Source organism: Rhodamnia argentea, chromosome 11 (assembly GCF_020921035.1).
Source record: "Rhodamnia argentea isolate NSW1041297 chromosome 11, ASM2092103v1, whole genome shotgun sequence".
Classification (NCBI taxonomy): Eukaryota; Viridiplantae; Streptophyta; class Magnoliopsida; order Myrtales; family Myrtaceae; genus Rhodamnia; species Rhodamnia argentea.
In genome coordinates this window covers 16,000,514-16,016,801 of record NC_063160.1, presented here as the reverse complement: position 1 = coordinate 16,016,801, position 16,288 = coordinate 16,000,514, and the positions used below count along the sequence as shown (strand labels likewise).

Here is a 16,288-nt window from a genome sequence, read left to right as displayed (position 1 = left end):
AACCTTTTCGACTTGATTAGTCTCCATCGACACACTCAAACCGCCCCGCTTATATGTATCGCCTAAGTCCATCCACTCACCGGATAGTGAATGGACGTGACCCAAGCCCTGAAGGGTACTCTGAATGAGAGAAGCAGATGTGACTTAAATATGGGATTTACTCTAACCAATCTATGCTCTTAATCGCCTAATTAACCCATCGGCTCCTTTTTCTTTGATCAATATGCTTTTTAACCATGGTCAACCGGACTTTAACCAAAGCATGTGTAAACTTCAGTTTGGTTAACCAAGTGCTCAGCATATCAATGAGTAGCTAAATGAAAAGATTCCCAAGGAACGGCTTTGGTTAAGTAGCCTTGTGGAGATGGATTTTAATTCCCTTCTGCTTGTCGTTTCGAAATGAGACCAACGAGAACGGTCTTCCCAAAGCCCCAACCACAAAGGAGACACAAACTGCCATTTGTGCATACAATATGGTTTTCATCCATCCTCTCTCTCTCTCTCTCTCTCTCTCTCTCTCATAACAGGAGAGATTTAACAACAAAACAATGTGATCATGTCCCCGTTTCATTACTAATTTAATTTAATATAGGATAGTGTGATGATATCGAGCCTAGACAGTGACATCCCTGAGTTGACCCCTATTCTTCACCCATTTGTGAAGACCAGGTCATTTTGTGCTGTTTTTAACCATCGACAAGCAACTAATTAGAAACCCTAACGACCCCGTTCGATGTCATCGTAGGATACCACGGTCACAACCGCAGTCCAAATCAATAATGTGAAACAAAATAGCCGTGCGATATGTACGTATCATCGCATATCAAGATGAGCGACCGCATGGTATCGTAGGCATATAATTTCTTCCAATTTTATGGGATTGGGAAATGAGAAAACTGGGGACTTGATGCCAGGAAATATTGGAGGCAAAAAATTAGATGGCTTCGCAAGGAGGAGGGAGGATGAAAGGAGGGACCAGAATTGAGAGGAGAGAGTAGAGCAAATCTTGTGGGGACGGTACTGCGTACAGGAGAAAAGATAAAAAGAAAGTGGAGATGGTGACAGAGCAATCCTTACTTTCGTTTGTTGTTTTGTATTTTGCAACATCGTAGTTAACAAACAATATGATAAAAAGGTTTTGACATTGGGAGGATACATTGGAGCTACATTATTTAGTCAAGTTAGTGGAAGAACCGGCCCATCTGCTTCCTCAGGCCGTTGGTGTGATGGGAAGGAATATTGTCAGATACAACACAAACAATCCTCTTTTATTATTGCTCGACTTCAAGAAATCTATGTCCAATTATGAGCTCCCTGCCATTTGCAAGCACCATCAATCTCATGGCCATCGATAACGAATCAAATCGGATGATTCTGTTTCTCAATCTCATGACTACAGGATCGAGGTCGAAAAGATTGAAAAGAAATCATTTATTCACAACCACTGACGAAAGGTTGATCGAAAAGTTGAGAATTAGTCAAAATCGAATGCGTTCGGTCTTACACATACGCAATGCAGATAATCAAAAGAGAAAGAAGATGAGTACTTCTTTCCTAGTTATAAGAATAAGTATGATTACTCGTAACCCAAAAAAAAAGGCGAACGCGACAAAAGATTCAAGCATGATCACGAGATGGTTTGGTCATATATGGCTGGCATTCTCACAGTCATTTCTAGTTAAACCATTTGGAGTTCATTTGGCACAGCTGTAGCTTTTCGTGTCGGAGCTATTTTTTCCCCAACAGTGTATGTAATAATTACAATAAAACACAAAGAGTTATAATGTGAACTCATCATCCGGCACACTGCAATCGGACATGATGTGGCAATTGTGTCGTGTTGTATTGAGCTGAGGCTGTGATTTTAGAGAGAGAGAGAGAGAGAGAGAGAGAGATGCATATTTTCAAAGCAAAAACATCCTTCAGAATTAATCCCTTGGAAATCAGAATAAAGAATCACCCAGCTCAATCTTTACAAACCGTTTGATACATGTGCTCATCTCTTTACTTCTGCTGGCAAAGTATACATATCCAGCGACCGGACATATAGAACACTGATTCACCTTCCATACACCCAATGCCAAAGTCCATACTGGTAAATGCTGATGGAGGCACTTGATACTTAGTTCAAAACCAGCCCCAAAACCATGGATAATTTCTGAATTGGAACTTTACACTAGTATCGGATAGACAGGTTTTTCTCACGTCACCAGCACAAATCACCCAAACAAACTCAGGAACTCTGGTAATATACAAGAAGAAATTCCTCATCAAGCTAGGTTCTCAACTTCTGCAGACCGAAGAAGGGGAGTGCTGCATGAATCAGTGCTTAGCAAATAGTTTGTTGGCTTCATAGCTGGATCTTCATATGCAGTTGCCAACCTATTGTAGAATTCGCCAATCGTGGGATCATTCTGGTCCTCTTTATCCTTCTTTATCAAGCACTGCAAGAATACACCACTAAGGCTCCTCCTCATAGATCATGAAATGTAAACTATAATTATTCAAATTTCGGTCAATGGTTTCAGCCAGCTTAACCGGAAAGATGACAATAAAAAGAAAGAGCAGAAACAGAGGCTGCATCTCAAGTTTGACGAAGGTGACATAGGACAATGAAGCTCCAGCAATAACTCATGATAGCAATTGGATTAAAGGTCGCAACTCCACCAGCCATTTCCGAGGTAATAAGATATTCCTATCAAGATGATCAGCAAATAATTTCCTTCACTATGAACCCAATGATCATCTTCCCGAGTAAAGAGCTATTCTCTCAAGATATAGATTGCTAATATCCTGGGATTTGTTGATAATCAAGTATTTTATAATCAAACTATGACTGATATACTTATGTCATCAAGCCCTTTGGACCCTTGGACACTATCCAGGGCGAACATCATCAGTAAAAACACCATATTGCACATCAATTTGTGGAGGAAAACCCTCGTTCAGCTGCTGGATTGCTAAAGATCTTTCTTAGCATCACACTACTCATCAGCAAAAAGTTCCTAGAGTCAATCTCAGATTCAAACGCATTTGTTCCACAACAGTTAAATAATTTGCACATATATATTGTCAGTTCATATATATATAAGAGACATATATATGCATTGTCAATCCATTTCCTAATAGCCTAAACTTCTGGAACAGACGGTTTCGTAAAAAGGCATTGAAGCATGGGTCGAAGGTTTGAATTACATGCCTCTGTATAATTATTATTCTGTTGCATTTTATCTTCCAAATTCACATGTAAGCCCACTTCACAAGCAACAGAGACTATTAAGTAGCTGCTATATAAATAGAATAACGACCCCTCGATTTAGGACGGTGGTAGGTGCCTAAGACCTCCACCATACCTTACCGGATCCGGGCTCTAGGTGTGATGTAGATTAGGTCCCAGTGCGAGTAGGTGAATGCTCCTTCTGTTCGAGCAAGAGAGAAGGATGATGCCCGAGTACAATGGAAAGGGAAAGAACGCTTTCGAAAGCTCCCGGAAGACATTAACTATAAACCCATTCCATGAGCTTTTGAAAGGGAGGAAGCCAAGAACTGACTTATGGAAGCATTGGTTTATACATTCCTCTTAGTCTCGACTCTAGGGATAATTTTTTTCACTATCTTTTTTCGAGAACCACCCAAAGTTCTGACTAAAAAGGTGAAATGATTTTTCATTATATCAACTAAATTGAAGTAATGAGCCTCCCAATGTTGGAAGGCTCATTACTTCAACTAGTCCCCGTGTTCTTCGAATGGACTCTTTTGGGGCAAACAGTTTAGTAACAGTAACTACTCATCGACTCTGGAGAAGAGATTGGTTAGAGCATCTAACGCAGCAAAAACCGAAGAGAATCAACCAAGGGTCAGGTCAACGGTATATGTGAAAAAGTAACATAGCACCCCGCCAAGTGAAATTTCTCTTTTAAGAAGCATAAAAAGTAACATGTTGGAGAACACAAATATTTAGCAAACTCAGGCAGATGCATCCACGTATCTATTTGGGTAAGCAGTAAAAGCAGCAAGAGAACCTGTGGTAGTTTGACAATGTTGTACCAGCAGATTGCAAGAACAGTGTTGTCATAAATACTACTTGACATGCTTTTGAACAATGCAGTAAGCTAATGGTCGTCTGGCATTCCACTGATAAAACATGATTCGTGAAGAAAAAGATATGAATCCATACTAAAACAGAACATGGCTGCCGTGAATATCTAATTCAGGAGAACATCAGAAGGCAGACTTCCTGCTCTAAGTGGCAAGTCAAGAACTAGCTCTAACTTGAAAAATTAGCAAATAAAGTTAGAAGACAGCACATACAAATTCATGCAGTTGTTATTTCGTACCTCAGCTGGATAAGCTTTAAATAGAGGCAGGAACCGTTTCTGGCAATACTGATTGAACAGAAGGGTGAGAACTGGGAGAGGAACCATTAAGCCTGATGCTAAGGGAAGACTCTTAAGTCCAAAGATACCAATAGCAATAATATGCATCAAGACCAAGGAAAAAATCGTTGAACTGTGTACTATGGGCCAAAACTTTCCGCTGGTCTCATACTTCGAGACATAAACATTCAGTAGCTGCAAATGGAGAGAGGAACATATAGTCAGTCTCAACAAAATTCAGGCACAGCATAGAGGACATCAAATTTTCAGCACACACCGTCATGTACACATGCACATGATATGCACATAGTAATACAAAGACTTGTGTGCTCAACAACAACATTATATCTGAGTAGCATCCTGCGAATCAGAAAAATGGAATAACGCAACAATATCTAATGATACTTATCTTAAGAGGGTTTATACAGAGCACTGTCATTTATCGATGGAATGATAGACAAGGCACTTCACATCAACATCATTTTTCATCCGTCTCCTTTTGTGGTTATGGCAAGGGCGGTCCAAATTTAACTTTTAGGAATATAAATAGTTAAGTTTTTGTAAGACATCAGACCCCATTTAGGCCTATGTAGAACAGCGGCCATCTTCTTCCCTTTTTTTTTTCCCTTTTTTCATTTGGTTATGAATTATAACCCAGTAAGATACGACTCAGTTATGGTCAATGTATGAATAACAACCTCAACTCAGAAAATAAAAAGCAAATCCCAGCACAAGGACAATCTTGATGTTCATCAAGACAGTTGTTTATAGAGTATTCAGTAAAAGGAACACCAAATTTGAAGTACATAGAAGTATTGTTATGCCTTTAAACCACCGAATACAGATTGAATTTCCAGTGTTTTTCTTGAGCAAAATAAAGCACACGGTCCCTTCATTTTAACTAACACACAAAAATTAAACCAGAGAAATAAGATTATAGGGCATCCTAACCTGGTTGCGGTAGACAATGTATCCCATGCAATAATAAATCAGGAGGAATGGCAGAATCAGTGGAGCAAGGATTAAGTATGTTATACCAAGAACCCCAAAGAAGATAATTTTGGGTATCTCACTGTGGTAAGGAATCTGCGGAACCTTAAATTCCTCAGCATCTTTTTTAGCGAAGACCTTCGCCAAAAAATGAAAGATGAGTGGAAGCAGCCTGAAAAGCTCTGACGATACACTGGTCCATCCAGATGTTACAACATACGCAATGAAGAATGATGCCTACATGAATAATGAACAAGCTGCATTATATTTCTCAAAGTTACCCAAATACATATGAACTCTAAACATTAAACTTGGTAATTTTGCCATTCAATCATCATATGGCAAAGCAAGTCTACTCATTCAAACGGCCATCCAACAACAATGGCAGAATAATTTCCACTTCCCCTGGAAGATTCAAGCCACAATTTTGACAAAGTAAACCGTTGTCCACAAAGGAAGGCATGGTAGAATCCACACATACTGAATCCACTCTCTCGGCAGTGTCTCAAGCTGTTGATAGTACTCGTCTTCCATTTGCTTAATCCCATGTGCAGTACATTTATGTATCTTAATACACTATTATCTTTAACCTTTTAGAAAAGTTGACAATAGACTGGCAACTTTTACATGGGATTAGCGCAAGTGGTCCCCCGTTTCAATGTCCATATTGCCGCTCCATTTATAATCAATAATCAGACTTCACTTTTAAGCCAAATCCTTGCCTGTGCGTGATTTGGGTGCTAGATTTGTCTTACCTCCTCTTTTCCCCACTTTTTCAAAGTGAGGTACTAGAACAATTAGAGTAGAAACTAACCTCCCTAAGGGATCTGACACGAGAAAGATCACCTATATTGGCATCATGTGTTGAAGTTGTATTGTTTTAGGTCCATACCGCTGATGTCGCCATATGTCAACTTCATAATGGACGCATACAGACAAAATGCAGCGTGGCCTTCCAGAATTGAGCATGCTATAATGGCTCTCCTTTTGAAGGTTAAGAGGTACTTTTGGATACACTAGTGACCTCACAGGAGAAGAGAGTGGAATGTTTTACTCCTTGGAAAGCTTTAGGACCGCTCGCTATACTCTCAACTATTTGTAGATTTTACAAGAGACAGCAAGGAAAAAATAGTAACTACCAACTGTGGATAATCCGATTAGAATCAGTACAAAAAGACTCAGAAGAAAATATGAGGATTCACGACAGGAAAATTTTAATACCTGTGCAGGAACAGCCTCAGCAAGTACCGCAGGAATTTTCGTGGGCTCAAGGAAGACATTAACTCGGTAGAGAGCCGAGCCTGATAGTACATTTGCAAAGAAAATGTTCCAGATTGTAAACAACAACACCTTGATACATGCACTTTTTTGTATTTGGCTAAAGGCTACATATCCTTGCACCGAAGAAAGTACCACCATGACAGGGGGTATAAGAGAGAGGAACAGCTGAAGAATCAAACTGGGAAGATATCCTGTTATCACTTCACTAACGAACGTTCTGCAGCCCAAGAATACGTACAATTCAGCTGGTGCCATGTAAAAAATTGTATAATTGAACAAGAAGAACGTAAAATTGTCTAACTCAACAAACAGAGCATTATGACCTTAAAAAAAAAAAAAAAACCAACAGAGCACAACTCTTGTGGGGTGTGCCAATTCTAGAAACACCAAATTGAAGGCCAATGATCTTTTAAACAACATGCATGGCAAAGGGCAAAGATACACAAACCTGTTCTCCGATGTTCTACTCAATCAACTAAAAACAGAGCTATGACCAAGATACTTGGATAGTGGATATTCTGGAATTCTAAAGGTGGCTTCCTTTGACCCTAAACAGATCTCGACTTTGAAATATGTGCAATGTGACCAAGGACATGAAACAATGTGAGCTACATTATTACATAGTCTATCATCTAGCTTTGAGTTGAGACAAAATGCCTTCTTGGACCTTTGATTGTAGTCTGGTCAACCATTCTTGCACGTGGAGGAAAAGGATGAACTCCGGATAAAGTATCTCAGAACTTACCAAGTTGCTTCTCTGAGTAATAATCTTTTTGATAATGATTCACGTAATGCATGCTCACATCAGATCCCAAATTGGCATCAAAGAAACCTGTATTTCCACTTACATTTCTAACAATCCTTCAAGGAAAGGGAACCAGGTCCCCAGCTGATCCAGATTAGTAAGACCCTGCACTATTACAACTGGAATGAGAAATAAAATAGTTATGGCAATACATGCAGCCACCACAGCCAGGTTGCAGATCCATCTTCTTAAGAATGATGCAGAAAAGAACGGCCAGTGAATATCCTGCGGTTCAGGAGCTTGCTCAGTGACCCACTCGGTAGGGTTAATCCTCTGTTGGATATGCAGAGCTGTGGCAGCACCAAAGCGTGACTTGAATGAGACAAAGGCAGCTGGAACTTCCTAACAAATTCACAGCGATACTGCAATTAAGTGTTAAGCTTAATAATCAAGCATTATGATATAAAGTCCAACTCCAATCTCTGTACAAAGGCAATCATCTGGGAAAGAATCAAGTTATCACGAGTTACTTCTTTAAAAGCTCTCTCTCTCTCTCTCTCTCATGACGACGCCGACAACATGATAATGACGCCGCTGCTGCTGGTGATGATGATGATGATGATGATGATGATGAGGAGGAGGAGGAGGAGGAGGAGGAGGAGGAGGAGGAGGATGGGGGAGTCCACTTAATGTGGATAAAATTCAGGCACTAGAAATACCCCCACTAACACCAAGGATCAGGTGTCATTGAAACCTAGATAGGCAGCTGACTATGAAATTGTTTGCACGTGATAGTGCAGGGGCATCAAACCTATGCCGTGTGCTTAAACCGCACATAGAGATCTGCTCTCTAAAGTCTAAACCACTATGCCAACAACAAGAGTCAACCATTGGGTAGGATCTCGATTGCATGCAAAAAGTCATTACCATGCCCCTGTCCTGCCTTACAAGATTCAAGCTGGGGCATTGGTTTCCTAAGCAAAATACAGAAGCACATATGTTCATATGGCAGATGGTGGGTCCATCTGGCCAACTCAGAAAGGGTAACCAACCCAAAAACAGAAAACCCCCAGGATATGAGTGTTCAAGCGTGCGTGCTTTGCTTGTTGTGCATTGAACATTAACATGGGCATGAGATGCACATGTTAGCACATATTGAAGAATTTAGAGAAAAGAATTGCGATAATTCTCATTACTTCTTGTACCACTATTACAAAGCTATTTATAGAACTATGTTAAGTACAAGCTAAAGAGAAACAGATCTGCAAAATACAGCTATTGTAATCCCACAAATTACGGGACCAATCCCACAAATTATGGGATACTAATAAATCACTTCCTAACTAATTAATTACAGCCATTCCTAATAATGAGGACCTAAAATCAGGATAATTCAACACATATATGAAGGAGTTTCATATTTGATGATCTTTACAAATAGTTTCTAGTATAGAGCTTTTCTCCCTTTAAATATAACAGCCAAAATAAAACTTTACTTAAGTAGCAGTTTCTTAGAAGATGCCATATAATACGTACCTGTCCCGCTAACAAAGACTGCTCCATCCTCACCTGCTGTTCTAGATCGTCCAACTTCTTCTCATAATGGTCTGCAAGATCAACTTGTCGTCCAAAAAGACCTAATAAACCCTCACGTTTGAACCTTCTTGGAGTATCCTTATTCGATTTTAAGTGAGCCAGTTTCCTGTACAGCTTATCTGCATCACTCTGAAAAAGGAATATGATGTATGTGACTATCTGATAGGGTTTGGAAGTAGCTAAGCAAACAAACAGAAAAGTTACTTCTCTGATGCTCAAGATAAAAACATGTAGGAATCATCATGTTCAACACCAAGGAGGATTTCTCAACTTGCAAGGACTCTTCAAATGAGTTAACATAAAATACCAGATAAACTTCACATAAAATCAATATGAACTAAGATAACACTATGCATATTAAAGATCACTCATGGACCATGAAACAAAGGGGCTAAAGTGCTGACTGATTCCATTGTTTCAGCAAGATCCTGTTCACCCCCGCAACACAGAGACAGTAAAATATAGTTCTCTCCTATATTAGGTGACTTCATTGTTCTTGTTTCAGTCATCTCTTCACTACTTTTGTCTCCACAGACCTCGTCCTTTGCTGTACAATTTTTTTCCTCCTTCATAAGATCTATATGTATGACTCATGACCGAAAAATCAACTGAATTGGTATAAGCAAGTTTCCAATAATTGGCTGCAGGCACTAACTTTACTCAAGCACGGTGAAAAACCAAGCAAACAGGAAACATATATTATTTCTTATTTCCAACAAACTTGTCTGGGGTTATTTCCTTTCAAAACAAATATTTACACAAATTATGGTCCCCTTAAAACCCATTTCGCAAAATCAAGAAACAATTGCAAACAGTCCAAACAAGAAGGCCTCGGAAAGTTAGTGTTTTACTTCACAGGTTATACCTATAAAGATGCATCAAAAGACTAAACCACAATATGCATTAGTTCTTTTCTTTAGAACTCACTCACTGAATGAGATGCCAATACACAGTCCCCTAATAAGAAGAGTGATCAATTGCGTGCTTGTCTCACCCTCCCCATCTCAATTTCTTGGTCGCCATCATACATGGACATTTAAATTGAGTTTTGTGAATTATAAAGGACAATGTAACTTCTAAAAAAGTAGCTGGACATTAGTATTCTGCCAGGATGGTTCATTACCCACAGAAAACCATAAAATTCTGCCTGAAACCCAAGGCATACATTTCTAGGATTCATCTCATCTAAGCATTAGAATGACCAGCAACAGTATCAATATTGCATGTGATGAATGTGACCCAAGAATTATTTGTAATAAGAATGCTTACTATGAGACTTTGAAGTTTGCTGGTTCGACGAACAACAGAATGGGAAAGATACGTGGAGGAATAGTACTCTGTGAAAAAGCTCTCTACATCTTCACTGACGGTGTGTCCCAATGAAGTGGAGATACCACGGACAAGTACAGTAAAATCATGAGGCAAAGGTTTGCATGAGTATAAGCAATTAATCATCTTGTCAGATATATAGCTATACTCCTGCAGAACATCAAGCAATCTAGTCAATCATCAAAAGCTAGTGTTGATTGTAAGAGAAAGCTTCAACAAACTAACTCACAGACAGAGATTACTTACATAATATAAAAGGTAGCAGACCACTCCTGAAAAAATATATGCAGCACAAAAGTGGATCCACAACCTTGAGAAAAATATGTCATAATCAGGGTTCAATAATAGTCTTCCAGTATGCTCATTATTTCTGGAAAAATATTTAACGGCCCTAGAATCCAATAGTTACTTCACTCTCCACTTTCCAGATTGTTATAAAGTAAAACAAAGAAATGGACAGAAAAATTAATGAAAGAAATTCAGAGTATGTGGTGCTCAAAATATCACATAAGTAAGGGGCCAATAAGGAACTAAGATGTTCTAAATAGAAAACATGACATAGAACCTGCCATATATTACTAATACTTACGAATAGGAAAAGTACTCCTTCGAATATTAAATCCTGCTCTTGCAAATAACAACTCCAATATGGATAAATGAGTAGCTGTAGTGTCATGCCTTTTATTTAACCATTGATGTCATTGCACAAGTTCAGCAGGTAAGATCCAAGGCTACCTACTTCCACTAGACCAAAAAAATTACCAGTTTGAACCGTCATTGACATTCGAAATGCTGAAAGAGTCGAGCGACTTGTCTGTCAGTTCAGAATCATCACTTAGCTGAGTACCCAGATAATTGATAGGAAGGAGAATGCCAATCCCAACAATCGTAGCAAAGCTAAATACTCTCATACTGCACAAGACAAACCAGTTCAGTCAACTAAAGAAAATCTGTGAAGGTGAATGCTAGAAGGGTAATGATGCAGCAAGAGTTTATTTGAAGATCCATGTATGGAGGCTACTTGCATAAACGCAAAATAAAGGTGGAAGATCCACGATTTAGCATACAGGCAACCACTGTGATTACTTGCATTTAGTCACATACAAGGCCCAAAATATTCAACATTTCAATTAGAGATGATCACTGCTCATGCAATATAATGTTTAAGCAATTACTTATGTCCCTAAGTGCATTTCAAAGAAGAAATTTAGCATGTAAAATATTCCCGAACCTCATGCTTTGAACAGGGGACATACCATGTTTCATTTTAATCTCATGTGCTACAGCAATACATACTGCAGCTGGCTAAAGACATACGCTATTCACACACACACACAAAAAAAATATATATATATTTATAGGTAAGGCGGTATGTACTAGAGGGCCACCCCTAAATTTGCTGAAGACTGACTATATTAAATCATGGTCAACTTGTCTTGACAAAATGCCTCAAAATATCACCAAAGACACTGACATTTTCCTCATATCTCACAGTTTACAAAGTGTATCTTCAACTAAACTTCTCCACCTGGACTCTCCAGGTTACTACAACCTGAAATAGAGGGACATAATCGATGCACAAAAAGGAGACTGGAGCTGCAGTTCCATATCCGAGGATCTAATTCAATCCAAAGAATGAAAAGAGGTCCTCAGATGGAATCACCACATCAAAATCACACTCCCTTTTGAAATGGCAATCGAATATGTATGATTTTGTAATTTACAAGACTTCTGCCTTAAATGCAGCAGTGAGAATGGGGGTGATGCCTAGTAATGTGTTGCAGATGAGAGAGAGAGAGAGAGAGAGCCTATTGTTCACTCGAGATATCATATTTTGGTCCATTTACTTATGCTGCAGTAGTATAAGCTGCATCAAGTGGCACAAAAATGACATCTGAAAAGCTTTAAAAGACTGGAGTCATGCATCATAGGCAAAGCCATGGAGGTGGGAGGACAAGGTGCTTGTGGCAGTAATTGTGTCGTAGCAAAAGCACGTATGGCAGAGGCCTGAAGACATATTTGTTCAAGTGGAAGCAGTGCCAAGAGTTCTAGCATTGATCACGGTATGTTATTGGTTTCAGGAATTTGAAAAGTTTGCAGCTGGAAAATCTGGGGCCCTGAAGGAGGTAAAATTGAAGTTACACTGGACTCTATAGAAAGGGGTCAAGACACATTCCCAGTCCACAATAGCAAGACCATGCATATTTATGGTGGTGCAATAAAGGCAGACAGATACACATGTCCTACAACTTGTAGTTCATCACTGATCATATCCTACTAAAATACACATAACCAACATATGAGAAGGTCAAAAATATTTCTGGACCGATAAAATTTAAATTTCAAAAACAATCCATACCGCTTATTTAAACAATGATTCACAAGAGAATGGAGAATATTCAATAACCTGAAAATGAAAATACGCATAAAAACAACAGCATCCAGGCCCAAGAGTGACAATAGTTCTGCTTCGGTGGGCTGCCATGCTTGTCTCACCCACCCAGGAGAAGGAAGTAGACTCTCGAGATTGAACTGCCTCCTCTCGTTAATCTTATGTTCAGCAACTAAGCGAGGTGCATATACAGTGATGTTACCAGGCTGCTTCCTCAAAATGGAATATAAAGTGAAAAACAGAAGACAGAGCCCAAGATTGATCCCGACAGAAGTTAGAAGAGCAGAGAGTATCATCCCTTTGAGGAGATCAACGAAACAGCCGATCAAAGGTCAACAGCCACGGGGAACTGCTTTTATCCAAAACTCTGCGCAAAACACGGAGTTAAAGAGACTTAGCTCTATCACAATCTCAAAGCAAATGACAGCGGAATACATGCGAACCCAGTGAACCAAATACCATCTTGGCCTTAATGCTTAATTAAGAACCAGAGGAATCAGCATGGAAGAATCATCACTATGAACAGAAAATACCATGCACCAATGAGGATAAACGCCGCATTTACACCATACTACATGCACTAAGTACCCATAAGAAGTGCTTAGTTGAACATCGTTACGATATCACGAGATTGACCCGATTTCCTCGTAAACTTTACCCACCAAAACACGTTGATCCGGTTACGACGGTCGAGGCCAATTACAACTACCGGTTACAATCGCCAGCCTACTCAAGTCAGGTCGACATTCACCAGCGACTCAACCTGCTCGCTTGGAAATCAAGAACGCCAAAACAGTGTCTGGCTAATCACGCCACGAAAATGATAGGAACCAGAGCAAAGGCGAACAATCATCATGCCTCGAAATCTAAGAATCGCGAATTCGACAAGTAGAAGGAAATAAAAGGAACTCCCGCCACTTCCTTTTGCGCTTCCATTCAGAGGACACTTGCTCCTCGTATAAACCAAACCTTAACCGATGCACAACAACACCAAAGGAAAAAATAAAAATAAAAAAACAAGTAAAGAGCACATGAGCTCGTGCCGTGACTGTCTCGGAACGACGGAGGAGAGTGAAGATCTCAGCTCGGAGATGTGGAAGCGACACATAAATCGGAGCTTACCTTACCTGGTTAAGCGAGTAAGACCGAGCGCGCGAGAGAGAGAGAAGCAAGCGAAGCTTCGCGTCGCGTGAGCATGAGCGTGAGCAACTGCGAGCCTATCTGCAACTGTGAGCTTTTTTAAGAAAAGGAAAGCTGAAAACCGTAAGCCGAAACTGCGAGTTTCTCCAGACTTTAACGACTCGCCGTGTCGCCAACGATTTCCCGACGACCATACCGATTCCCTCCTCACGTGTCCCCCAAAAAAAAAAAAAAAAGGGATGGAGGCCCAAAAAAATTTAATGCATTATTTTGAATTTTCCCCTTTTTTTTTTTTTTTGATGACGTAGTTCTTGAATGATGTGTATTTCTATTGCGACTTTATCTTTTGAGTGTAGGACAGAAGAGCGGCCATTTTAAATTACCGTGAAATGTCACTGCAAACATCCACGTGTCGTTCTATGTGGCCATAAAAAAAAAAACCTTAAAATGAATGTTTTCCGCAAAATTCAGAAATTAAAAGAAGGGAAGGAAAATAGGCCGGCTGAAATAGAGAAAGCCTACGACCAAAAAAAAAGAAATAGAGAGAGCAGACGGTGGAGAGTCAGTGGAGGATGTCGTCGCCGTCGCAACAGTGCAGCCGCCACCTAGGAGCCGGCGGCGAGTGCCATGGGCCCCCCCGAATCCTAATGCTATTAGACTAAAGAGGAAATGATGTGTACTAGGTATGATAGTGACGCGTGCCACCAAATTTTCATCCATCCCCGCATAATTGATTCTACGCGATAACACGATCCTAAATAATTTCTACTTGATAATAACTTCTGAAAGAATAAGTTGGCTCATTATCGAAATTAAAACTGATTTTTTTTATAGGAAATCATTGGGATTTCAATCATTTGACTACTCGTTTGTAGTAAATTGTGACGTCTCAAAATTTCGACGTCGGTAAGATGACTGGATTTAATAAATTTTAATCATGAATTCCAGCATGCCAAATAATATTAGATTTTTAAAGATTTAAGGGATAATAATTGAATTAATCTGTGACGTCGATAAGAGAAAATTAAGTCCGGATAATCGAGCCATCACATCGTAACACCAGTACCTTTCGCGCCCGAGCCTTGTCTTTATATATTATGCATATAGGACGAAAGTAATTAAGTGCTGACTTGACCCGTGAGCCCCCCTGTCACCTCACCATCCCCATAACCTCTCCGTCTCCTCTCTTTCTCTCTCTTCTCTTCTCTTTCCTCTCTCTCTCTTTTTTTTTCTTTTTCTCCCTTCTTCTTCCCCCCACCACCCCCTCACCGTGCGAGCACCACCACCATACCTCACCACCTCCACCCTCCGCCTCACGTCGCCCCTTCGCCGCAGGTCACCCGAGCCTCTGCCCGCAACCTTCGCCGCCTCGCCGTGTGGCCGAGAACCCCGCGGTCTCCACCCTCCCTCTTGGCTCGTGTCGCGCCACCCTCCTCCGTCGTCCTCCGTTCGCCGTGCCGTGCCGCGCCGCGCCAGCCATCGCTAGCTTGCTGCCCGCCGACCCGTTGCAGCTAGGCCCAGCCCCGCCAGGCCTCTGGCCCGAGAACCTCAGCCACCCAAGACCCAAGCACAGCTGCGCCGCCGACCGCCCCGAAACCCCTCCAACCGTGACCCGTCGAGAGCCCCCAGCCATGCCGACTCGCCATTTGTCGTGGACCGCCGTTCGCCGCAAGCCCCACCCGAGCGGGGAGACCTACGAGCCCATTGCCCGCAACTCGTCGTCGTAGTCGAGCCGCCGTTGCCCGCGAGCCGCTCTCATGGTCACGCCCGTGTTGTCGTCGTTGTCGCTGGACTATTAGTTGTGAGTTAACCCATAATATATGATTAGGATGTTAATTGTATTTGGGGATATATTAATTACTATTAACTGTGGATTAGTTAATTTAATTATGGTTAGGCTAAATTAATTGACCATGATTAGGTTACGTTAACCTTAATTGGGTTAAATAATCATAATTACTTTTAATTAATTATGATTACTTTTAATTAACTGTAATTACTTTATTATTAATCATATTTACTTTTTTGAACTTTGGTTATTTTAATTAATCATGGTTGGATTAATTAATTGAAGCTAAAACAATTAATTATTGTCGTACCAATTGATTGTGGTCGGGTAAATGAACCGAGATGGGTTGACTGATTAAGGTCGAGTCAATTAATTAAGATTGACTTAATTGATTATAATTAGATTAATTAATTACACTTATACTAATTAATCCTTGTCGGAATAATTAGTTATTATTTAATTAATAATTATTGGGTGATCGTTTGATGATTATTTGTTGATCGCTATATACCTTGATTGTGTATATATGTATGGATGAGAGATTAATCACCCTTTTTATAGATGCAAAGTCTGGTGGATAATGCGTATTCATGTGACCATGTGTGAACCGAGTTTTGAGCATGAAAATGACCTTGGGCCGAGTTTTGAGC

General features: G+C 40.2%; 1 protein-coding gene across 2 annotated transcripts; it reads right to left on the bottom strand.

The window, feature by feature from the left end:
- Positions 1 to 1,906: 1,906 nt before the first annotated feature.
- LOC115753403 (CSC1-like protein HYP1) lies at positions 1,907 to 13,957 on the bottom strand. Of its 2 annotated transcripts, XM_048272182.1 has the most exons (12): positions 13,912 to 13,957; positions 13,837 to 13,861; positions 12,725 to 13,076; positions 11,080 to 11,229; positions 10,564 to 10,708; positions 10,258 to 10,467; positions 8,929 to 9,117; positions 7,496 to 7,794; positions 6,588 to 6,864; positions 5,328 to 5,603; positions 4,338 to 4,571; positions 1,907 to 2,444 (listed from the first exon to the last, which is right to left on the bottom strand). In XM_048272182.1, exons 3-12 carry the CDS (start codon positions 13,003 to 13,005, stop codon positions 2,271 to 2,273), a joined length of 2,235 nt encoding a protein of 744 aa, XP_048128139.1. In that variant the 5' UTR covers positions 13,006 to 13,076; positions 13,837 to 13,861; positions 13,912 to 13,957; the 3' UTR covers positions 1,907 to 2,270. The 2 variants fall into 2 exon arrangements, with proteins under 2 accessions (XP_048128139.1, XP_030547859.1); XM_030691999.2 differs by lacking the exons at positions 13,837 to 13,861; positions 13,912 to 13,957 and adding an exon at positions 13,153 to 13,818 and having other exon boundaries at positions 10,564 to 10,627.
- Positions 13,958 to 16,288: the final 2,331 nt, after the last annotated feature.

What these genes read in the sequence shown, in the direction of transcription:
- LOC115753403 (XM_048272182.1), bottom strand. Translation starts at nt 13,005, where the DNA reads ATGATACTCTCTGCTCTTCTAACTTCTGTCGGGATCAATCTTGGGCTC. An exon ending in GCAAACTTCAAAGTCTCATA is followed by an intron (nt 9,118 to 10,257) that starts GTAAGCATTCTT and finishes TTCCTTTTTCAG; the next exon opens with AGTGATGCAGATAAGCTGTA. An exon ending in ACATTGTCTACCGCAACCAG is followed by an intron (nt 4,572 to 5,327) that starts GTTAGGATGCCC and finishes CTCCATTTGCAG; the next exon opens with CTACTGAATGTTTATGTCTC.